Source organism: Triturus cristatus, chromosome 4_2, assembly GCF_964204655.1.
Source record: "Triturus cristatus chromosome 4_2, aTriCri1.1, whole genome shotgun sequence".
Taxonomy (NCBI): domain Eukaryota; kingdom Metazoa; phylum Chordata; class Amphibia; order Caudata; family Salamandridae; genus Triturus; species Triturus cristatus.
In genome coordinates, this window is record NC_140586.1 from 717022820 (window position 1) to 717048956 (window position 26137).

Genomic DNA, 26137 nt, shown 5'->3' on the forward strand with positions numbered 1-26137 from the left:
CTCAGTGTGCAGGCAACCCTCTGTACCCAAAACGAGCGCTGGAAACGGCCGTAATCGCCGATCCTCTTCTCCCGCCATTATCCTCGTGGCTACAGGGACACGCCCACTTCGAGGCCACGCCCCCTGCAAACCCTACAAAGAGCGCGCCGACTACTAGCGCGGCAGATCACCTACGGAACCTCCTGAGGCACAGCCGGGAGCAGTTAGTGTTTTGCACAGCTCTTACTTTTAAAAAAATTGTATTTTTGTGCTTTTAAATTTGCACCCACCTTCACTCCCTGTTACACGAGCTCAGTGTGCAGGCAACCCTCTGTACCCAAAACGAGCGCTGGAAACGGCCGTAATCGCCGATCCTCTTCTCCCGCCATTATCCTCGTGGCTACAGGGACACGCCCACTTCGAGGCCACGCCCCCTGCAAACCCTACAAAGAGCGCGCCGACTACTAGCGCGGCAGATCACCTACGGAACCTCCTGAGGCACAGCCGGGAGCAGTTAGTGTTTTGCACAGCTCTTACTTTTAAAAAAATTGTATTTTTGTGCTTTTAAATTTGCACCCACCTTCACTCCCTGTTACACGAGCTCAGTGTGCAGGCAACCCTCTGTACCCAAAACGAGCGCTGGAAACGGCCGTAATCGCCGATCCTCTTCTCCCGCCATTATCCTCGTGGCTACAGGGACACGCCCACTTCGAGGCCACGCCCCCTCACTTTATACATGTGTATCTACCGGAAGCGCAGCGGACGAGCGCAGCGGGCGCGCCGATTGCGCGCCGAAGGCGCGCTTAAGGCAAGCTCGTCTGCGCTCGTCCGCGATCACGACGCGACCGGGGCCGGTCCCTCTGCCCGATGCACCAGCACTACCCCCACAATCCTTTCCCGGACCATGTTGCTGTCCCTGAGACCCTCCCCTTGTCCTACCCGCCTTTGGTCTATCCCGGACGTCCAGAGTCACGTCCTTGTATGTGAAACCTGCCAGTTCTCACTACCCTCTCTGGACTCTACTCTTGGCCCGGCCCCCGCTCGGCGCTCTGCTTCTTCTTTCGGAGGCGACCCTTCTCTCGCCCTCAGAGCGGCACTGATTAACTGCAGGTCTCTGAACAAACACGCAATCGACATCTGGCAGTCCCTCCAGGACAATAACTGGGATCTGCTTTTCTTAACCGAAACCTGGCTGAATGAGACCACCAACCCCACCATTACTCTTGCCTTACCGGACGGCTACTGCATCGCCTGCGCCAACAGACCCAACGGTAAACAGGGAGGTGGAGTTGCCCTAATCTATAAATCCAAATGGACGGCTTCCTTCCCCACATATGACCCCATTGACTGCATTGAGGGTCTACCTTTTACAATCCATTTTTCCTCGTCAACCTCCTGCTCTGGAATACTTATCTACCGCCCTCCCCATTCCAACCTCTCCTTCCTGCCGGCCTTGACGGATTACATTATTCAGCTTAGCACTCGCTACACCAACTTTACTGCTCTAGGAGATTTTAACCTTCACGTAAACGATGCATCATGTTCGCACAGCAATAATTTTATCTCTACACTGGCGACCTGCAACCTAGAGCAAAAAATAGATTCCCCCACTCATAAAGCGGGTCACATCCTTGACCTGATTTGTTCCAACCTACCCAGCATTCTGGTAGCCTCCCCCATCTCGGTCATTTGGTCAGACCACTTTCTCATCCCCTTTGAGATTGTCAACTTCCGCTCTATCAGACCTACCGTCATCCCCAAAGCATCAGGTAGAAACTGGAGTCGTATCACCCTTGAAACACTCCAGGAACACCTAAACAATTTTCTACCCTCCCTATCATCTGATCCTGACGACGGTATCAACCACCTTGACGCCTGGATCAGCCAAGCCCTAGAGACTATGGCCCCTCTCAAACCCATCAAAACCTACCGAGCCACCCCATCCGCACCCTGGTATTCCGACATGCTTCGCCAGAAAAAGGCATCATGCAAAGCCCTCGAACGCTCCTGGAGGCAGAACTACTCCCTCGACAGTAAAATCACCTATAAAACAGCTCTCAAAGAATATCGCAGATTGATTGAGGATCATAAAAGGGACTTCCTGGCCTCCAGAATTAAACATGCCAGTAACGGCGCCAGGGAGATTTTCAACATAGTCCGATCCTTCACGGACCCTAGCGCCCTGATTCGTACACGCCCAGCCTCCCAGTCCCTGTGTGATAAACTTTCACAATTCTTCGAGGAAAAAATTCAAGCTATTTATTCCTCCTTTCCCATCACCAATAATGAAGGGTCGGTTGAGGATTCTACCACGTATCCGCTACAGTCACCCTCATTGCTAGAATTTTCAGAAATCTCTGAGGCTGACACACTGATAGAATTACTCAACTGTAAATCTGGCTCTCCTAACGACCCTCTGCCAGCCAAACAATACAAAAAACTGGCACCCCTGCTCAATCCATACCTTAACCATATCTGGAACAAATCCTTGAGAACGGGTATTTTTCCCGCAAAATGGAAACATGCGTCCCTAGTCCCCATCCTCAAGAAGCCTGACCTTGACCCAGGTACCCCTAATAACTACAGGCCCATCTCTCTCCTGCCTGCCCCAGCTAAGATTCTGGAAAAACTGGTGCACTCCCAGCTTGCCAACTACATCGAATCTCATGGGCTCCTGCACGCCTCTCAGCACGGCTTTCGGTCAGGCCACAGCACAGAGTCGGCCCTTGTCGAAATGGCCGACTCTGTGAGATGGACGATGGATCGAGGATCAAGGGCGGTGTTAGTGCTGCTGGATCTCTCAGCAGCTTTCGACACCGTCTCTCACAAGATCCTGCTGAGAAGGCTGAGAGATCTAGGCTTTGGCGGCACAGTGTTGAGATGGCTCTCTTCCTACCTGGGTGACCGCACTCAGCAGGTATACACCCCTCCCTACACCTCCACTGCTAGACCACTAAAATGGGGAGTCCCTCAGGGCTCCTCGCTGAGCCCGCTTTTGTTCAATATTTACTTCTCCCCCCTGGCTAAACTGATCGCGCAAACTGGGATTAAATCCACCTCCTACGCTGATGACATTCAGTTACTTTTTACCTTTGATACCCCCACTGCCTCCGCCTTTGACCCACTGAAAAACTGCCTTAGAGACATCTCTAACTGGATGGACGCCAATTCCCTCCGACTTAACGCAGGAAAGACAGAGATCCTGTTTTTTAATTCTACATCCCCCCTTGATTCCAATCTATGGTGGCCAACCGATCTCAGCCATGCCCCCACGCCTAAAGACTCGGTGAGGAACCTGGGAGTGCGCTGGGATAATCATCTCAGTTTTAACGCCCAGGTTCAAACAGTAGCGTCATCCTGCTTTGCCAAGATCAAGACAATTAGACGGCTCATCAATTACCTACCCATGGATTGCCGTAAGACTGTGGTACAGGCCCTGATAATTTCTCATCTGGACTACGCTAACGCTCTATACCTTGGCATCACAGCAGGTCTATGTCACAAGCTACAGACTGTCCAGAACGCTGCTGCCCGGCTGGTGGAGAGAATCCCTGCCAGACATCACATCTCCCCAACCCTCCGTAAACTCCACTGGCTCCCCATTTCCAAGAGATGCATTTTTAAGGCCATGACCCTGGCATTCCGGGCCTCCAAGGGCAAAGGCTCGGCCCATCTTAGAAGCACCCTGAAACCGTATGTCAACATCAGGACACTACGCTCAAATTCCCTACTTCTGCTAGAAACCCCTAGATTTAAACGCACCCGCGCCGGAGGGAAAACATTCGAGGTATGTGCCACCAGGTGTTGGAATAACCTTCCGGTTGCATTACGAGCCTGCCAAACAGAATTAGCATTCCGAAAGTCTTTGAAAACACATCTTTTCCCCATATAATGCTCCTCGGATTCTAGCCTCTAGTTCCATGAGTTATCAGCGCCGGGACGCCCCGTTGGGGCAGCTGTTGCGCTCTACAAAATACACAAATAAATAAATAAACCCTGTGCAAGCCCAGTCAGCACCACGTGGTGGCAGGCCTGTGACGGACGCAATGCCTTGGTTGCCACTAACCCTGTGCAAGCCCAGTCAGCGCCACGTGGTGGCAGACCCTTGACAGACGCAAGGCCTCGGGTGCCACTAACCCTGTGTGCAACAACTTATGGGCCCTTTATGATTGAGAACCGTGGAGCATCCGTCATCCAGTCACCACCGGCAGAGGGGAATGTGATGTCGTCGGCCTCTTATGTTGGCGGAGTCACAGGGCATGTGACGCCTGTGCCGGATGGGTGTGATGTGCGTGCAAACCTGCCCTCAGGGAGTGGCTGCAACATGCTGACAACTAGACCAGTGACCTGCACACCACCAGTGAGTATGACTGCGACGGGTAGCAATGAGGGCCCCCCCTCGGAGCGTAAGAGGAGTGGTCTGGCCTGCCATACGCCGGAACAGCGCAGGGCTTGCAACAATGACACGTGGGATCTGGGCGTGGTTAAGTCCTTGTCCGGACATGGAAGTGACCGATGCGTGTGTCCCTGTTGTAGTGTTCACGGGACCCGGTACACAATATGCTATGTTGCACCTTCTGAATGGCATCCCACAGGATGAGCATCATTGAAGCAAGGGACATCACTGTCTCTACATTCACCCACACATTCATACATGGATGATGAACGACATACCACAGCAGTGCAACACTGGATGTTTATTGCACATCCAGTGCAGTCCTGCAGCTGGAGCGGTACAGGGCAATGCCGAGCACACTACACAATATGGGCCTGTGGAGGGCCAGCAAGAGTCCATCCGGGGATGACAAGTCCTGCGGAAGAGATAGGGTACAGTCCGCAGTGTGGTCGCGGTGTCATTGGTCATCAAACATGATATGGCAGTTCATGTCGCTGTCCAAGGTGAGTGCATTGGAGTGTATCGGGGTCAGTGGTAGGTCATGGGGCCATGTGCGGCACCAAGCAGGAACAGGCCAGGTGGTGGAAATGAATGCTAGTGCCTCCTGATCACAAACCCATCCACGTCCTTGTCCCCGGATGTGTGCTCTTCCCCACCTGTGGGTGTTGCAGTACCGGCTGGGACACTGTGTGGCAGTGACACATCAGGTGCCGGAGTGGATACACCTGCCGCACTGTGGGGCACTGACGCACCAGGGGGCGGAGATGTGGATGGTGTGGGGTCAGCAGCATTCATCAGCACCACACCTTGTGGCAGCAATGCTATGATGATGGTCTGCAGGGCATGGTAGATCCCAGCTACATTTCGGTGATGTACAGCGGTGGCTGCCATCCTTTCCACCTCAATCCGCATCATGTCCTCCATGAGCCTCCGCATGTGTGCCAGCTCATGGCTGCTATCGCTGGAGCCCCTCTGAGCGGACAGGTGTCCTTCTCTCCGCGTCAGGACTCCAGCAATGTCAGTCAGGGCTCGTTGGAGGCCATGGAGTGGGCCTAGACACCCATGAATGGCGTCCAGTTTGGTAGCCATGAGGTCGAACCCCACCTGCACCTGCTCCGCCGTCTCCCTCTGGGCCTCCAGCACACGGCGTTGGAAGGCCATGTGTTGTTCCTGGGGGCCTTGGGAGACTGGCGGGGCCACGGGTGCCTCCTGCTCGGTGATTTGGGTGGTGGGTGGGGTCCCCTCGATGCAGCTAGTCAGCCCTGATCCTGGAGGTGAGTTGTGGATGATGTCAATGATGTCTAGGAGGGCTTGAGTGTAGATGCTGGGGTTGTCCTCCTCGTCATCAGTGAAGAGTGGCTGGGACTGCTCTGCAGGGGCTGTTGACGGTGGCCCTGCAATGTTAAGGGGAGATGGTGTATTGCAATGTGTCGACATGGTACATGTTGACTTTCAGACAGCACGGCATTGTACATTGTGACAGTCTGTGGATCTGGGCGATGACCCAGAGTCATTGAGGGTGTGCACTGTGCTGTGCTTGATTGTGCATGTGTGCCATCATGGCCATCTCCACTCGTCCCCCCAGTACCCTGTTGCGGTTGTGGTGTGTCCTGTCGAGCAGTGTCCGTTCCCCCGACTCCGGCCACAGTATCCACACTGATGACTGTCGACACCAGCTCCTCCATGTCATCCAGCTTGAGCTGTGGCACTGGGCCCCCACCTCCAGTCTGCTTTGCTGCCTTCTGGTTGGCTGCGAGTTTCTCCTTGGTCTTCCGCTTGATGTCATTCCATCGCCTCTTGACCTCGTCCACTGTCCTCTCCGACAGCATTCAACTTGTCTACGATGTCCCGCCATATTCCAGATTTGGTGCCCAATGACACGTTGGAGGTGACGAACAGTTGTTGATGGTGTTCCATCACCTCCGTGACTATGATCCTGTTCACCTGAGGACTGAAATTCGTCTTCCTCATCTTCTTGTCCTTGCCCTTCCCTGTCCCTGAGGTCCCGGGCTGGCCGTCTGGGGTGCTTGTGGTGCTTGTGGGGTTGCGCTCGTCCTCAGCGCCTGCTCCAGCTGCCTCCATGGTGCTTGGGTGTTGGTCAGTTTGTGTTTGGGTGTTTTTCTACTTTTATGGAGGTTTTTCCCACTGGCCAGGTTTGTGTTGTAGGCCTGGTGCTGCTTATTGCGGATTTCCTCATCGCGCTTTGGCCCATTGCAGGTATTTTGGTGTTGTGGTTTGTGTTTTTATCTCCATCAAGGTGGTTGTGTTGCAGACATTGTCCGCGGTTTCGGCAGACTATCGCATGGTACCACCTTGTTGTGAATTCCACTTTGACACTGGGTTATTTTCCCGCAATGGGCTGCGATGTTGAGAGTTGCGTTAAGCTACTCTTGCGGTAGTTATCACACGTTCTTGTGAATACACCCTTATTTCAGAAGACACCAAAGGACCACTGTCTGCTCCCCCTAGGACCACCACCTACTTCCCTTAGACAATTTCACCCTTTCAAATCAATTACCACACCAACTTGGGGGTTGGTACCTTTTCAAGGCTTTCCTACCTCAATAGATGTCACAAGCCATTGATACATTTCTTACAAGTCTTAATTATGAGGGTAGATCCCTTTTTTGTCACCCTTCTAATTGCAATTTAGACTGAGTCGCAGGACCCCTTTTGCAAATCGCAGGGCTTGTCACTGCAAAAGTGTTAAGTACATTGGGCCCCCTGGTTCACTGTGAAAATGAAATGCATTTCAAGTAAATGATATACCAGTTGAAAAGTCAACGTGAAATGATTTTTCCTAGTCATTTGTTTTCATTTAAGCGTTTGGTTGACAACTGCTGACTGTTGAATTGTTTTGTATTATAAATGTTGCTCTGTGTGTATTATTTACTGCAGTAGGTGCTGGACGACAGATTGAGCAGCTGGTAGTATTCATTTTACAGGTGTTCTCAAATAAATCAAACAGGGTGACTTCTGCGCTGTAAAAAGTATGTTTATCTTCTAAGATGTGAGGTACTTTTGCACTGATTCCAATGGTACCTTGTTGTGCCCCACAGGAGACAGACTTGTGCTCATTAGCATAGCAGGGGGCGGCCATTTTCTGTTTCACCATAACCCCTGAGGCTTGCCTGTAAATAAAGGTGTAGATCGCCCAATTACTCGCTGGCCCTAGCCCCTACTTTCTAGTAAAGTTTTAGATATTCTTTTTATTTTGACTTTATTTACTGCTATTGCCATGTTCTGGCGTAAGTTAAACTCATTAAACTCAAATCAATACACTTTTGGAGCAAGCCCACAGAGGATAATGCAGAAAATAACAGAGCAAATCCTCACTAATTTTAAAATCCAGAAACCGAGCGTGTTTTCCATCATCTTGTTATGGTTGGCAACTCCGTGTAATGTCCTGATCTGTTTCCAGCAGTATTTGCAAAACTTAACGAAGTAGAAAAGAACCTTTCACTAGAGAGCGAACAAAATGGCAGCCAAGTGAGCTATTAAATTCCACCATGTGTGGCAGGAGTCCACGCTTGAGTTTCTTGTAAATATTACTTCTAGCAGTAAAGTGCTTTGTGTTATTATGTCTTGCAGCTCCGCTACTTTGCCCATAACCTTCAAGTGTTTGCTGGAGAATAATCACATCGACAGGAGAGTCGCCAGGTTTGTGCTGCCTGTTGGAGCAACGATCAACATGGACGGAACTGCTCTCTATGAAGCTGTGGCGGCCATCTTTATTGCTCAAGTAAACAACTATGAACTGGACTTTGGGCAGATTATTACCATAAGGTATACATTAGCCCCGTTGGCTGATTAGGTCTAGTATTGTGCTTTGGGATAGGCATGATGTAGAAATGTGCATTTTAACAGTCCTGACTGAATATGCCATGTTTCTTTCATATGCTTGAAAAATATAAGCAAAGGAAATGGAATGTGATAAAAGAAAAGTATCACTCTGCCTATCTAGTTTGCTTATTTTCTCAGCCTTCTTTATGATTAAGTCAAATTTGCCATTATTTTCCAGTTTTTCTTGAGAATTTGTGATGTGGTCTAGTCCTTTGTTTGTGAAACTAGAACAGAGTTCTAGGCCATTCTTTTCCATTTGAATGTAGTGTGATCCTGACTAAATCACTGCCTCTACTGGGGCCTCACTTACCATGTCTGATAACGTTTAGGAACCCGTAGGAAAGGACTAAACCTCATCTTTAGATCAATATAAATAAATGCCATTTAGATTCTCTGTGGGCAGCCATTGATTCCTTTCTCAGCCCTTCCTACTCTCAGATAGTTTTGAAACATTTACATTTGTCTATGCGACTGAAACAACCAGTACTGGTTGCCATAATTGTTTCAATTTTCAGATGGACCATGGCCTAGCATTTCAGAATGAACTATTCCTCTTGGTGTAGGAACTTTTCTGATTTGCATCGGGTCTGGTCCCTATCTAGCGTGGCATAGGTAGTGCAAACAATCTTGGGCTGGAATGTGGCACCAAGCAATATCCAGTGAGTGAGATTTTTGCAATTCTTCCACCCATCACTTTTGGTTTTTCTCAACCTTATGTCCTAATTATGATCAGGGGAGCAGCTTCAAGAAGAGTGTTTAGGGTGTTACACCCGCCTAATAAATATAATATTTAGTAAATAGTTGGGTACAAGAGCTTTCAGTCGGGTATGGTGAGGTGTCTATGGATATCACCTGGGATTTTTATACACTCACTCAGAAAAAAACCACACATTCTTGTGTTTTGAAGGTCTTAAAACACAGTATTTTGTAAAATGCCTATTTTTTAAGTACCTCTCACAATCCACACTCCTTTCCCTTTCCATTGTTCCTTATGCCCCCCCCCATGCATTGCTCCTCAAATAATAGTTAACATGATATGCCAGTGTGATTGTCGGAAAATCTGAAGCTTACACTCCCCCAGTCTTACAGACCAAGCTGAACCCCTGAGTGTGATACAATGCCCAGATGTGGGACTTGTCCATGCTGTGCCCCAAGACTCAAGTGAAACCTCACAAATAAGGTCAAGCAACCTCACAAACAGTTGGGAGTAGCTGGTATTCTATTTCAGATGGTACAAGTCCATGATGTTTGTGCTGGACTGTTCTTGCTGGAACACAGCATGATCAGTTTTGGCATAAGGTTAGTGGGATGCAGGCCACGTAATCACCAGTGTCAGAAACTTTTGCAAGCATTCCACAATCATTCTTTTGCTTTTTAAAAACATTTTTGGGCCAGAAAAATCCTCTTTGGAAAGAAAATTCATTTGAAATGCTAAGAAGCGCAATTAAATGGCTGACATTTCTATTTATTTAGTGTTCAGCTCATCTGAGCTGCAAGTCAATGAATAACATGGGACCGTGGTGTGAAATTCCCTTACTGTTGGCTCGTCAATGAGGGCATGATTGAAGACGGTGGGTCAAAATGGGAGCGACGATTTCTGTACCTGTTAGCGGGAATGAAATGCTCTTATGTTTTTATGTAGAGTTTGTTCAGTAACTAAGCTTTCTACTGTGCATTTGATTTGTTTAAATTTGTTTATTGGTTTTTAACATCATACATAGCTGATTGGCGTAGTAAAGACATATTTGAGCAATTCGTATTCGTAATACGGACAAACAGGAATACATCTACAAGAAATCGAGTTTGTAATAACTATTCATACAATGTTCTAGTAACATTTACCGGTGGTACAGACCAGGTGCTACCTGTTTAGCAGGTCCGGATACATTAATAAGCACATGCAAGAGCCTGGTTGAGCGCATTTCCCAGGAGTCCGAGGGTGTGCCTATCCCCATGATGACGGATGGGTGCTATGTAGTGCGAGAAATAAGGAGTGCATTCCCTATTAATAATCACCGGCCTTGGAACTGCCAACGCACAGCGTTAAATTCAGCATTGGGGGGGGTGAACTGGGAAAGCTGTAAGTGGGGGATATGAGTTGCTAATGTCAGATATGTGGCTGGTCGTAGTGTGACATCACCGTGTGATCGTCTATACGTGGGGGGGACCATCTCGGGCAGTTACTGGCCCTCTTGGTTCAGAATGTGGGGCCTACTGGGTCGGCTCTGTGCATTTGATGAGCATTCTTGAGGTCACCAATAAAGAGATGCAGTCATTTATGTCATTATCCATGAGGGGTTGAGCACTGTTACAATGTCTCTGACCACAGCTCCTAAAAATAAACGTGGAACACAATTTTAAGACCATCCTAGAACTGGTTCTTACATTAGCCAGCCCAGCTGATCCTTCTCATCGGAACGTGTGATTGGTATTAGTGAAGAGTCTTATCTGAATTTTTTATGCTGTGGCAATTCTACTTAAAAGCATCATGCTTGTTTGTACCCAGCACTTAACTGCATAATTCAGCGATGGGGCAAGAGTGCAGGTGCGAGGTTTAAAAAATATATGTGATCCAGTGTGGGGTCAATACCTGATCAGGGATCAATACTCAATTCATACTATTACAATGGCCCATACACATTCACCCAGAATCCCTGATGCGCTGGGGTCAATTTGTTACGTTCACTGCTTTTCTTTTCTGAGAACCATGTTTAACGTCATTGGAATGCCTACTAATTTAATAAATCAACTTTCCTTCTACTTGGTCGATGGACCAATTATTTGAATAGTTGATGATAATGATTATTTATTTTTTATTTTATTTTACAGAGTTTTATATAGCGCGAACTTGACCCGAATCGAGTATCAGAGTGCTTTACATAGTACCAGTTGCATTACATGAGGACAAACTCATTTTTGTTAAGCACGGGGAGATTAAGTCATTTGCCCAGAATCCCAGGATGTTCAGTGTCATTGCCGAGACTCAAACCGAGTTCTCCAGATTCGAGGTTGACCGCCCTAGCCATTAGGCCAACTCCTCTCCCCATCCTCTTATTTTATCTAAATTAACCTTACAGTTAACTAAATAACCACAGACACATGGTAAAGTTATGAAGCTTTATCTTAATATAAATGTGGATTGCTCATTGCATACAGTCACAAATGTAAATAATGAAACTCACAAAGGGAGAGATAAACATCAGCAACATCAAATGAATACAAACTCATCTCTTAAACAATGACAATTATGCATGAAGGAGTGGAAAGATTAAGAGACAGAAGTTTCAGCAAATTCATTTGCGAAAACTGAATACACCTAACGGAGGGGATAGATGAAGAGACAATAGTTTCATCTAAAATAATACATTCAGTGTGTCTACAACGGAGTGGGCAGGTTGAGAGACAAAAGTTACAGGAAAAAAATATTTTTGCAAACAATTTGCATGTATGAGTCAGAGACAAATACAAACCTATCGGTTTGTGGAAAACCACCCCCTCGGCCTAGGAGATGGTGGGGGTTCTCTGACATAGGATCGCGGAACAAAGATTACAGGACCCAAAGGTAGGACAGGGACAGGAAATAGCTAGGCCTCTCTGCAAACTGACAAACAGTGACGCATTCACCCTTCTTCTCTTCCTCCCCGCAAGTCTAAACCACACCCCTAATAACACCCCAGTTATACCCTTAAACTTACATGCCCATCCCACATAGATTGAAACATTACTAAAATCTAAGCAAATGATTGGTGGGCTTAGGGGTGGTTTTGTCAAACCCTGGTGACTTCACTTTTATTCTGAACACTTTATTGTTAACATTCTTTTCTCACAGTTCAGTTCTAACGCGTGGTCAAGTTTTTTCTCATATGATACTTTTATAGATCTTTATTCATAAAATAGACAACATTCGCAGAACATGACTCTGGTCCCACGGTCGACTCCATCTTTTCACCGATGAACATCATGTTGGCCTTCAACTCTGGCATTCTTTCTGCTGAGCACAGCGTGTCTGCCTTACCGGTGACAGTTCAGATCCACTCCTCATCTCACCCTCCCACTCAGGATAACTTAAGACAAGATGGAGTTTTCATCCCGCATACTATAGCAAAAATGGAAACGGACATTTATTCATTATATGACAATGTGTTTTTCACTGTGTATCCCCCTCCCTTGCACTATTTCTTATTAAAGTTACCTAGCATAAGATTTAAGCACAAAACAGCATTATTCATTGTTTGAGACCTAATGCAGCATGCAACTACGAAATGCAAATGCGGCCTAGTCATGCATTTATTTTTCCTTTTCTTCAAAGCTTACTGCAAACACGTTTTAGTTCTTTCATATATTATTTCATATTCAGGCGCGGTGCGTCCATTAGGGTGTTGGGGCGTAGCCCCCCCCGCCCGCAGCGTTGGCGTTTGCTGTCTTTGAACTTAAGTAAACTGAATCAGTTTACTCAAGTTCAAAGAAGCAGAGGGAGAACTGACAATCATGTCAGTCAGTATGACGTCGGACCGCCCACCCCCTTCAGAGTCTGAAGGGGGTGGGCGGTCAGGCGTCATGTTGACTGACATGATTGTCAGACCGACCAGGCAGGGGCAACAGGCAGCAGCACAAGTGCGCATGATTGGGGAAGGTGAGCGAATTTTCGCTCCGTGCCCAGTCATGCGCACCAGTGTCTGCTCTGGCTGGCGCATGCCCATTAGGAGACCGAGGGTTGAGCCAAGGCTTAAACCTCGGTCTCCTAATGAACAGGCGGGCGAGCAGTAACCGTGCCCTAAGCCAATCCTGGCGCTGCTGGCAGCGCCAGGATTGGCTGAGAGCCTGAGAGGGGCTGTATGCGCCAATGGACGGACCCGAGGCGCGTCGTGCTGAGGACCTCAGGTAGGATTTAAAAAAAATGTATTTTAACACTCCCCACACCCCCGCGACATCCCCCCCGCACGTGACATCCCCCCGCACGACATCCCCCCCGCGAGCCGCGACTGATTTCCAGATATAGGTGAAGTATAAAAATAGCAGCGTAAAAAATATATATATAGCAGGAAACTTACAGACTTCCAGGACGTGAAGAGAAGGGAGGCGCGGGGCTGTTTCTGGAGATAAGGCAGATTGTTTAAAGCGCTAGCGCATTCATTAGTGGCTTCAAGGGCCGTGACATTCATTTCAGGTCAGAGCGGTGAGTAAACAGACAGGCGTGTCGCATACGGAACAACGCAGCCCTGTTTATTTTCAACATTTCTGCATGCACTAGAGAGGACAGGGGAGATTAGCAGAGCAATATGACTAAGGGACATATTATAGAAACTTAGCACTTGCGGGGAAAAAGTAATTAACAAAGCCAATATCAGCTACATGCCTTTTGACTTTGTCAGTGTTTGTTTTGTCATTGTGTTGGACTTGGCCCTTCTGGCAAGTTCACCCCTAGAACTTTTTGCAGTATCCTAGCCTTTTTCCTGTGTTGTACTAGTGGTTTTAGGCCTCTAGGCGCTTTCACACTGTGTCCCAGTGGAAAGCGCGTGCGCTCTGTGGTTGAGTGAGGTTGGCCTGCCCTCCCATAGGAATGCATGGGGGAATTTATGTGTCCCTGGTGGTTCCTGATGCGTGGGGAGTGCAGGTGCGAGTTTGGTATGTACGGACTCGTGTGATTAAATGCTGCGCGATGATGTGTGCGGCGTTACTGTAGCTAGTACAGAAGCGCCACTTCTAGACGCTGGCATAAATGTGCAGTGACTGCCTGGCGTGTGATTGGCTGGTGTGCCTGGCCCCAGGAGTCAGGATGGGTCTGCACCAGTGGTGGGTGGAGAGCTCTGCAGGTTGATGAGTGGGAGGGGTACACCTAGGACCTGGATAGGGCTGGGCTTTCCCCCACACAATGCTGGCTCCGCCCCCTGTGGTGCGACTGATGACCCTGGCCTGCTCTGTGAATAGGGAGAGGGGCTGAGCAAAACAAAGTGCTCAGGAACCAGTTGTATCTGGTTCGCCCCTTCCCTGCACCTTTGAGACAAAAGGATTTGGTGTATAAAAGAGGGGCTGTGACCCCATGAAAATGTTCTTGCTCTGACTCGAATCTACCAGGGGTGTGCTGCTGCTGGGGCCCAGGGGAAGGCTTGCCTCCCTGGGCCCTGCCCAACCCCTGGATGCCAGGTGGACTCCCTGGACCTTTTTCCTTTACTTCCTTGGCTGGCCTTGTGGACTCTGAGCTGCCCTATCGCTTGGGGAGCGCTGTGTCTCCTATCTGCTGAGGAGCGCTTTATTATTATGGAAGAGCGCTTCCCTGGTTTCCCCGAGCGCCTCTCTGCCGCCTGCGGTGCTGCGAATTCCTTAGAGGGAATCCCCAGCGTAGGGATTCCCCCTCATCGTGTCGTGTCGTGGGTGCCCACCCAGCTGGTTGTGTGCCAATACGGGTGCCTACCCCGTTTATTTGATTAACTGTATGCGCGGGTGCCCACCCCGCGACTTTGCCGTATTTGTGGGGCGCGGGTGCCCACCCCGCGACTTTAGCCGTGATGGCGGCGCCGTGTTCTTTGGTTACGAGGGAGCCTACCCCTCATTGCCCCCGAGATCCACTCTGCCGTCCGCGGCCCGCCTGGTTGTGAGCGGGGCCGCCGGACGGAACTGGAAACAGAAGGCGAGAGGCAGTGCCGGGTCGCGAGGGGCTCCCGGTTGTGAAGGGAAGCCCCGCGCGCCGCACCGGAGAGAAGTCCTGGGCCCTAGGAGAGGACCCAGGTGAAGCTGCCTCGCGTCCCAGCGGGGCTCCCTTGAGTAGCTGGGAGCCTCGGGAGCCCCGTGAGAAGCGCGAGGCGTGCAGCAAGTCCCGGTCCCAGATGGAGAGAACAGCCCGGTGAGTGTACAGGGCTGGAGTGGGGGGCTCAGCAGGAACTGCAGTATAAAGTCTAGAGCGGCCCTGGATGGCAGCGGGCCGCTCCAACGGGTGCCTGTTTGTTTTAAGAGCCCCGTGGCTCCAACGTGAGCATGATGGTTATTTTAGAGCCCAGAGAGGCTCCAACGACGGGGCAGATTGTTATTTCAGAGCCCTGAGTGGCTCCAGCACGTGTGCCAGTTTGTTCTCTGAGCCTAGATGGCTCCAACGGTTGGCGCACATGACTCAAAGGAGCCGGTGTGCTCCAGGGGGACATGTCGTTTCTGAGCCCAGGTGGCTCCAACGTCTGTGACATCATTTTAGGGGCCCTTGAGAGCCCATGCCTATTTTGACTTCCCCAGCTGCGCAGCACTTAGTGCCAGCTGCTGCGTTTAGGCCCTGTGCTTGTCCGCAGCTGCCCAGCAAGTAGTGGGCAGCTGCTACGTTTAGGTTCTAGCGCAACCTGGACTCTAATGTGATTTTGGTGCTAGGAAATGTACTGTGTAGTATGTTTTGCGCACCCTGTGTTCATGCTTATGGTGTTAGGAAATGTACTGTGTATAGTATGTTTTGCGCACCCTGTGTCTTATACCTCTAAATGTGGTCATTTCTGCCTAGGAGGTTGTTTTACCTGTTTAGGTTGGTGTTAGGGAGATTGTACTTCCCTGTGTTATGTACGCCCCTAGTGTAGGTATACTTAGGTGGTTCGGTCTGATGCGTTAGACCAAGGAGAAATTGCATACGGTGTTTATGCCCCTGTGATGGATGCAGGATAGGTTTTATACCTGTTGCTAGTGTGATGACGCTAAGGTCATTATTGCGCCAGTAGTTACTGGTTGTGTTCTACAGTGCTAATTTGTGTTATGTTCTACATGTACACTTGGTGATTTGTGCTAATTCTGACAGTCGCCCATGTGGCCCTGTCCCGTGTAAATAGTCCCTTGTAAAATTCTGCCCAGTGCCAGTTGGTACAGTGTAAATTGTGTGATTATCATCTAATGTGTTTATTATAATACAAAGGCTATTTTTATATAATACCTTGTGTGGAGTTTCTTTTGTGGTGGGCCTTGGGTGTTGTTGCTGGGTGCGCGCGCAAACGCTTTACACATTGCCTCCGGGATAAGCCTGACTGCTCGTGCCAAGCTACCAAGGGGGTGAGCAGGGGTTATCTTTGGCGTGTAACTCCCCAGCCCTGACTAGAGTGGTGGTTTCTGCCTGGCTTTGGCGCAAGCCCTAGCCAACCAGAAATCCCATTTCTAACACATTGTTTTTGCAAAACTTTAATACTGGGGAAGGAAACTACCGGACCTTTGCCAATCTAAAAAAATATCATAGGCTAAAAGTAAAAAGACTTAGGGGCCAGGTGCCACTTCATTTTGTCTATCAATGATAGCAATGCATTTAAGGCAAATACGTTTTAAACTATTTTGCTGCATCTGTAAAGCATTTGAAGCAAGCACAATTTGCCGCAGCCCATTTTTCAGAAATACTTTTTGCACAAGGACAAAAATGGGAAATAATTGTGTATCACTGCTAAACATATATAACACACCCTCAGGTGAATGGTTGCATCTAAACTCTGCATGGTACGGTACCATGCACCCTCGGGTGAATGGTTGCATCTCAACTCCGCACGGTTTGGTATCACGCGCACTCAGGTGAATGGTTGCATCTAAACTCTGCACAGTACGGTAGCACGCTCCCTCAGGTGAATGGTTGCAACTCAACTCTGTACTGTTTGGTATCACGCGCACTCAGGTAAATCGTTGCATCTTGCAGGATGTGTAAAAAAGCAATACCATTCTAAAAATTGTTTGTTTCCTGTTCAGTAAATACTGCTGCTCGATTAACCTGTTAATGGCAAAGCCTTGTCCCAGTGCACACAGTGAAAGTTTTAAAGTCCTGGGTTGAAGCCCTGGTGGGCATGCCACTGTACAGAGCTTGCGTAAATGGCCATATTGTTTAAGTGTGAGAATCTGTCAACTTAAAGTGCTTCTGGTATGCATTTTTGTTTTTACATGGAGTAGACGTCAGTTGTGTTTGCTTGGCTTTACCGTGATCTTTTATGTTTTTTCCAAAGAGATCCTTTTTGTTTGAAATATATAAGGCCGCATGCCACTCTCAAGACATTTGTAGTTGTAAGACACATTTCAATGCTAAGAAGTGTTGCCCCGGAGGCGTTGGTGGTCCTTTCAGAGGGCATGGATTACAGGGCGTGTAGTGCGAGGTGGTAGCAATAACTGCGGGGCACATATTAGAGTAAGAATTTAGAGACTGGGGTGAGGCACGGAATGGCTAAAATTAAAAAGTACGGTGTTTTTGGATGGACACCGGCTGACCTGGACTAGAGGGTTTCAGACGTAGGGGATTTTGCGCTCCACCACACATTTTACGCCTCACCACTTTCAAATGTCACCAGCCGCCCCTGTTCATATTAGTGCATACATGCGCACAGCTATTTCCCTTGTGTTTGTGTCAGGTGCATGTTAGTTCATTTACTACTTACTGTTAGTACAGGGGTATTTAATTTGAGCAGATGAGGAGGTATGCCTACAAGACAGCGACTAAGAAAGTCACTTTTAACAGTTTTTTGTTTGGTGGGGCCTTCTGCAGTGGACACTTGGCATTGTCTCCTGGTGTTTGTGACATGAGCCGTACATTTAAGGTGTGTTCTGTATGTGCTTCTGGTATGCATTTTTGTTTTTACATGGAGTAGACGTCAGTTGTGTTTGCTTGGCTTTACCGTGATCTTTTATGTTTTTTCCAAAGAGATCCTTTTTGTTTGAAATATATAAGGCCGCATGCCACTCTCAAGACATTTGTAGTTGTAAGACACATTTCAATGCTAAGAAGTGTTGCCCCGGAGGCGTTGGTGGTCCTTTCAGAGGGCATGGATTACAGGGCGTGTAGTGCGAGGTGGTAGCAATAACTGCGGGGCACATATTAGAGTAAGAATTTAGAGACTGGGGTGAGGCACGGAATGGCTAAAATTAAAAAGTACGGTGTTTTTGGATGGACACCGGCTGACCTGGACTAGAGGGTTTCAGACGTAGGGGATTTTGCGCTCCACCACACATTTTACGCCTCACCACTTTCAAATGTCACCAGCCGCCCCTGTTCATATTAGTGCATACATGCGCACAGCTATTTCCCTTGTGTTTTTGTCAGGTGCATGTTAGTTCATTTACTACTTACTGTTAGTACAGGGGTATTTAATTTGAGCAGATGAGGAGGTATGCCTACAAGACAGCGACTAAGAAAGTCACTTTTAACAGTTTTTTGTTTGGTGGGGCCTTCTGCAGTGGACACTTGGCATTGTCTCCTGGTGTTTGTGACATGAGCCGTACATTTAAGGTGTGTTCTGTATGTGCTCGCTGTGGGCGGAGCTTATTATGAAGACCAGGTAGTCTTTAGGCAGATGCAAAGAGAGGTGGCCAGGTGCAATAGTATTGCATGGGAAAGTGGACACCCAAACCGTGTAGAAGGCGCGCACAACTAGAACGTATATTTACAAAATAGAAATATTGCCATATGGTTAATTCTGTGCTTTGTCTGGTGTTTGCTTGTAGAACTCCTCACTTTAAGCTGTACCTGACAGCTTCACTCATGACTTTCAAAAAAGACTCGAAACGTCATCTTTTCATCTGATCGGTAATCATATTTCTATCTCAAGGTCATAAGGCCCTCAAACTGAAGAAACATTCATGCAAGTCCTCTCTTGTCTCCTCGTCTTTAGCTATGTATTTCCTTTGCTGTCCACTTTTTATTTTGCCAGCCTTTGCTGCTTTGATGTGGGTTCCGAGAGTGCTGAGTGCTTTCATACAGTGCTCTCTCCTAAATGTAAGGGACATGGTACACTCTTTTTCACCCATCAATGGAATGCTTTTCCTCAGACTACATTTAGGCTGTATTTCCACCTCTTGATAATGGTTTTACATCCGTACTATCTTTGTATTTACTGTACAACTCTTTATTAAGGTTTGGGAGCTGATAAAATAAATTAATAACAACCTGCCTCTGCCTAAAAGGTGAAGTAGAGCCTGGCATGTTTCATGCCAGCTCTAACAACCATAATCCCAAAAACGTTGTTTTTGGCAAGCACCCAATTTTCCCAACAAGTAATTCTCCATATCGCCCTCATTCAAATCTATCATAAAGGGCTAAATCCATAGTGTGCCGCTTAAAGGTTTTAGAGTCAGTTTCAAGACACACCTCAATAATAAAGTGGTTATCATTCATCAAAGTCCCAAAAGTTCCTAATGTGATAGTAACTATTTCACTGCCAATCCACACTTGGGTTGCATATGTCGTTTTCACAAACCGGTGTCTGAACAAGAAAATCAGAATCCACTTTTGCAAAGGTGTGTGCCTCCGTACAGTGTTGTTGTTTTTATGTTTTTGGCACATCTTTTTCACATTAAGTTACAGAAGTACCAAAACCCTGACTACCACGAAGACTCTTCTTTATTGAATTAAGTTAAATATGTATCAAATAGAGCAAGTTCTAACATTTTTCGTCTTTATTGAATTACGGTTTAATATGTGCCAAAAGCCTAATCCTCACAAATTTAGCAAAACACATCCTTGTGGAACAAAATATTAAAATGTTATGGAAAATCTCCATTCGTATGGAAATGATAAAACCATAAAAAACCCACCAAGAGAACAAGGTCAGACGCTCACAAACTGTTAAGTCTACCAATTTCACTGTGGCAAGCTAGTACAAACTCATCTTGAAAACAATGCATAGACCACACTGCCATTCAAAAATGCTTTGGAACATATTTCTGTTTATAGTGTCACCACACAAAAATATATACAAAACAATTGCCCCATTTTTCACACTGTACTAGAGATGCCCCAACAGCCGTGCTCCATGCTCGCTACTCCACATTCGGAAAGCTGACAGAAGGAGTTACTTCCAATTGCAGGAGAGAAATTGCCTGCCTTAAGTCACCTTCATCTGCTTCAGTCAATCCACTGGCATGGGCAAGATCAATTTTCCACTCCCCTACATTTATTGTGACAGAACAGGAGGTGTTGCTCGGTAGGACACCTTGCACAAAGAGGGGGACATGTTGAGGTAAGTGCCTTTTGAGTGTGGGAAAGGTATGAGGTCATCCCTAAATGTAATGGGGAGCCAAGCAATGTGAGAAAATATTATCCCAGAAAAAAAAAGTTACTTGTGAAGATTCCTAATCAACTCCTGTGAATTGGAAGAGTACTAGAAATGTAAACACACATGCTTTAGAGTTCCAGGAATATATTTGTGATTCTAAAAATCACAGAAACGTAAAAGTAAATGTACAAAAGGATATGTCAGTGTTAAAACCCTGCATGAGTGGAGCATGTCCTTAGTGCTCCAAAGTGCTTGTCAACAGAGTAGTTGGACTGACTCCTACTGCCACCAGAATTTGAGCCCAAAAAACTGGACAATTCTGGTACTTTTTAGATGAGTGTATCCTGTATAGCACTATTCCAGGGTCCACTTTGCAGTTCCTGTCCTTTGGTGACTCGAGCAGTTTTTGACTGCATGGGCTTTGGTGGTGTTGTGCTTGCTATAATATGATCCTCATTTAAGAATGATGCTCCTCAGTATTTACAAGTGTCCATATGGTGGATGTTCCTGCCTTGTGCCTCTTCCATGGGCAATCTCTACAAGTAGCCATTGCTCCTGAATACCCCTTTATATTATTGTTATCATTCTACCATCCGGTCTATAGTTTACAGGTGTGTCTATGTCCAATGGACATGCTTCAACTTCCTGTCTGCATATAAATTCATCCTTCTCGTATTGTCTGGTGGACTTCAAACCAATAAACTATCCACCTGCTAATGCAAATGAAACCCACAGAACCAAAATAAAATTGTTGGGTGTCTTGAGATTCAGGAGAGTTAAAAGCTTCATCATTGGGTTAACCCTGGCTGCTAAAAGCCAGGATGGGCTCAACCGTATTCTAGGGAGCTCTTTATATATGTACTCTTTTTGGGTTGGGGCTCTAGACGGCGCACCTGCGCTTTCTTGAACCGAGACATGCTGTACCTGCTTTGGGACTTACATCCAGCCCTTAGGATTCCCATTCGCTGGCACGATCGTCGCTCCAATTTGTGTTCTCCCCATTTGTTAAGGGCATGCATACTTCATGCCTCTTCTGGTTTTTAGCACTCCCTGAGCGCACCAACTTCTCCTGAACATACTCTGTGCCCATTTTAATGCATTGTTTAGGAATACTTTTTTAGTTCTGTACTCTAGTTTATTTTGTTAGGAGCATTTTTCACCTGCGCTCCTGTTTTTGACATCGCTCTCTATTCGTATCACAAAGACGTATAGTGTAGAAAGGGGCTGCTTTTCTGCTGACTCGGCAGATCTGCTGGGACAGCGGTGGCGATGTCCTCACGTTATCAGGACTCTTTGCCTTCATAACAGATGTCCTGGGAAGTATTGGGGTCTGAGACCAATGCGTCGCCTCCTAGCTGATAAGATAGAGCACAACGTGTTAAAATGCCGGGCGCTGGTTGCAGTGTAATTTCGCAAATTCAGTCTCATAAGTTAAGACTTAATTTTTGTGCTCTTGAGTTCGAGAAAGCAACCATGCCCCACCCCAAACATTTTTGTCAGGCTCCCAAGACTCGACTCTCGGACAGAGCCAGTGTTTCTCTTTGTCTTTCTGTGAGTCGGTACTACCCCGCTTTCCTCTTACACCATGCCACCCTTTTCTGTGCGGCCCCTGCTGCTGTCTTCACATTTATCGGCTGAACTGAGCGCAATCTGTGATATCAATAGTACAGGCCAGTCCCTCAATCATTCTGGCAGCAGGACTGGCCAGACGAGTCTGCTACATTCCACCAAGTTTTCAGCAAAAAAGTAGAACATTTCAGTTCACTGGTTTTGTGTTTCCCTTTAAAACTGATTCTGTTTTCTGCATAAATGGGATAGAATTTACTGGTCCTGTCGCTTCTGCGATGGATGAGGGCGGTGAAAGGGGGTTGAGAAAAAGTAGAGAGGGGAACTGAAGTAGCCAATCAGGGGCGCTCTGGAGAACACCGGATCACACCCCTGTCCCTGAGGAATGAACTTTTCCTCAGAAATACAAGTCTACCAGAGAGAACAAACACACAAGTTGGATGCCTGCACCAGGCCTTTAGCTTTATTTGTGTTTCTTGTGCCTATTCTTTTGAATAAGACTATTTGTAATTCCCCAGCTTCCTCTCCTTCCAGTACATTGTTTTGGGTGAATGAGCTGGAGTGTTTAGCTTGAAAATGTTGTTACGCATTAGCACCCAGGGCGTAAATGGGTGCGACACTTTTTGCCCAATGTCGAGACAAGCACTTGGGCCCGAGGGTAGTGACGAGGACCAGACGTCAAACTGTATCAGTCGCAATAACCAGGGTACCATTACCAATAACAGAACGCATATCAGCAGACCAACTTGCTGTACCGAAAGCACCAATTTCTTCTAAATGAACATTATACCGATTAGACCACCTCCCCATACTTCTGAATGCAGCCTTTTCACAGCCCCCTTCCCACTAAGAGTATTCTTCCATAGCACTTGTTTTGTGACCATCTCTTTATAGGCTAACCGAGTCTGAGGAGCAGGTCTCCTCAGCCCTTGTCCTATGAACGTCTTTCTCAATTCTGTGTCTTGCCTCAGAAGACAAGTCTCTTCCATTAACATTTCCCATGAACACCTCCTCTAAGCCTCTGTAAACTCTGAACTTGTGTCAGCAAGTCCAGGCTCATCCCATGTACACCTTTACACAGCCGCCACCTTTTCTATAAACATCTCTCCCCAAGCTTAGCCTGCCCATTGAACATCTCTCAACAGTCCATAGGGCACTTCAAACATCTCTTCCTAGCCATCTGTACGGTGAACAGCTCTCCAGGGGTTAAAGTTGTCCTGTGAGTATCAAACAACCACCTGCATTGCCACGAACGTCCATGCACAGCCCTACTCCCAACATCCCATGGACAAGTCTTCAAAGGTTGTGTGCCGCCTGAACATCTCTCTAAAGCCCGTCCTGAACCACAGCCACACTATAACCCATAAACATCTCTACCCAGTAAACACACCCACAGCATCATTCTGCTGCATGGAAATCTCTTTACCTTTCAAGTGTGCCTTATTAACATCTCTCCACTCACCCACACCCCCATGGAAGAAACTTGTGATGTAAGAACATCAGTTTCATATGTACATCTCTTTCTCTCCACAGCCCCATCCTGTCCCTCCAATGAATGTCACTCATCCCTCCAGCTGGACCATCCCGATAGAATGCTTAGGTTTGAAGCATACAGTTGCAACATCTTCCTCGTATTTTGTCACCAGAGTTTGTTTGCATTTGGCCTGGCTCCAATGACGAGATGAGGGTTGATTTCAGCATTCACAAACATTTGTGTTCTTGGAAGATTCAGAAGAGGGCAGTCACTAACATTGTTTGGCTTAGGCCGCCAGGGTTGGACTGGGAACAGCAACCAGCCCTGGCAGACTGCTGCTGGATCAGCCCTGGGAGCGGGGGGTGCTAGTGAGAAGCACCGCTCCCACTTTTGTTACAGGGGGCTGATATTGCAGTACTGCTGCAAAACCGGCCTGCAGTGAAAAAAAATGGCCCCCATGGCCAGAAAACCGGCCTCCGGCCCACCGGGGAAAAGCCTGGTGCCCACTACGGCCAGCCCGGGCTGTAGGCCGCAGCACTCTAGCGATGCAACAGAAGACAGGGGCTCATTTGTTCTGTTAAGAGCGTTTTCCACAAGCGCTCCTGTTTGTGACATCACTCTCTATTTATGTCACAATGGCGTTTGAAGCAATAACAGGTCACTCAACAGGACATAATCCTTCACATTATCAATTGAAAAATATACTCTTGAAAAGCGAACCAGCAAGAAACTCTCGGAATTGTTTTTCTGACACTTGTTGAACTATTGCAGCTATCATACCCCAGCTTGTGACAATTTAGCCAGCTAAGCCCTCATTCCCAGGTCACTGGATGCGAAGCTGTCGGCCTGAGCTACCCATTCCAGCCAGAATAAAAAATTAGCTAGCATTCGCACCAAGAGTTTTCAATTCTATTAAGGACACGGAGGCGAGGATTATGCTTCTCTTTCTATTTATTGCTACTCACAGCAGCCAATGAAAACTTTTCTTATGTAAAACAAACTACATTTCCCATGATGCATATACCACATCACTTCCTGCAGGGCCCCATAAGAGCCAGTAACACCGGAACCAGTCCTCTTTCTTTGCTCCGAACAAAAGTCCAATAAGTATTAAAGTTCAACAACAGCTTCCAACGTGGAAGAACACCAGACCAGCTGGGAAGAACGTCAATCTGCACACCGGATTAATCCATCTTCTTGTCAGATCCTGAAAGACCAGAGATAAAACAACCCGTAACTTCTGTATAATCAGAATATATACACAACGGGTGGGCAAAAATTACATTACAGTAATTTAACCGGGTGGAATAATCCTCGCCTCCGTGTCCTTAATAGAATTGAAAATTCTTGGCGCGAATGCTAGGTAATTTTTTATTCCATAACAGGACCGGAGGCTTCGTATTATGCTAGTTTAACGCTGATTAAAAACAACAGAGGATATATCACCCACCGGTTTATAATAAAACTGCTTAAACGTTGATTCAGACGACCAGTCTGCAGAATGCATAATATCTTGCACCGTAGAACCCAGCATGAAAGTCTTAGAGGCCATGGCGCCTCGAACAGAATGTGCACCAAACACTTGGGTAGCCACCCCTGCTTCATGCATAACATCTTTGAGCCATCTGGGTATGGTAGCCGCAGTCACAGGTTTGTACGGTTTTTGCAGAGCTATTAACAATTGCGCCACACCATCAGGCCTAATAGACCTGGTACATTCTTCATAAGCCTTGAGGCATTGAACCACACAAAGTTTAGCATTATCGGGAAAAGCATGATAATCCACACTACGTGACATTGTTTTAGTCCTAGCCGTAATAGAAAACGAAACTCCCTCCAGAGTAAATACTCTACCTGTAATATCCAGTGCTTTAACATCTGAGGAACGTCTGCAAGCCGCTAAGCAAAGCAAAATGGCCAGTTTTGCCGACAATTGTTTCCTGGACAACCTGTTGTTGTCCAGCCAGTTATTAAACAGAGACAGAACCAGTGAGACATCCCACAATGAAGTGTACTTAGGTTTAGGTGGATTAGCTACTCTGATACCCTTTAGAAGTTTACACATTAAAGGATGCATTCCGACAGGTTTGCCCCCAATCTGAGAGTGGCCTGCCGAGATGGCGGAACGGAAGTTATTAACCGAGCGATACGCCAAACCCTCCGCCGCCTTTTCTGACAGAAAATTTACAATATAGGGTAATCCTGCCCCCACGGGATCCACATGTTGTCCCATGCACCAACGAACCCAGCCTCCCCAGGCTGAAGCATACCGCTTCCTGGTAGAGGGGGCCCACGCTTGATTGATAAAGCTTGCAGCCTGGTCCGAAAATCCTGGCATTTGCCAACATTGCCTGAAAGTCTCCAGGTCATCAGGGACAGGTGCCCCGATAGGACCATCGGGTGTCTCTCCCCCTGAGGGCCCTGGAGCATCGTCGAGGACCATGGGATCCTCCTGGGGAAGTCGCAGCTCGCCTCCAGCAACAATGGGAACCAAGGCTGCGACTTCCACAAGGGAGTCACTAAAATCACTTCTGCTTTCTGGCGCATCACTTGAGTGAATACGCGCGAAATGAGGATGAATGGTGGGAACGCGTAATTCAATTTCTGAGTCCACTCTTGCGCAAAGGCATCCGTCGCCAGCGCCAGAGGGTCCGGCCTCCAGCTGAAGAAACTCGTCATCTGACGGTTCAGTCTGGAGGCAAACAGGTCTATCTCGCAAATCCCCCAAACCTCCTGTAGCCACAGGACCACTCGTGGGAGAAGTTGCCAATCGCTGTAGTCCCTGAGGTGGCGTGAATTCCAGTCTGCCACCACATTGGACTGACCCGGAATGTATTCCGCTATCACCGAGATCTGCTGGTTCAGGCAATAATGCCAAAAGGCTTTCGCTATCTCCACCAA

The 26137-nt window shown here is 47.5% G+C and overlaps 1 protein-coding gene across 2 annotated transcripts in view; it reads left to right on the plus strand.

Annotated features, from left to right (window-relative positions):
- Positions 1–26137, plus strand: part of SLC1A7 (solute carrier family 1 member 7) — a 632908-nt gene that overhangs the window by 485264 nt on the left and 121507 nt on the right. For both annotated transcript variants that reach the window (XM_085600158.1, XM_085600159.1), the window contains exon 8: positions 7967–8161. In XM_085600158.1, coding sequence (XP_085456284.1) covers positions 7967–8161 — 195 coding nt within the window. The remainder of the gene's footprint in view (positions 1–7966; positions 8162–26137) is intronic.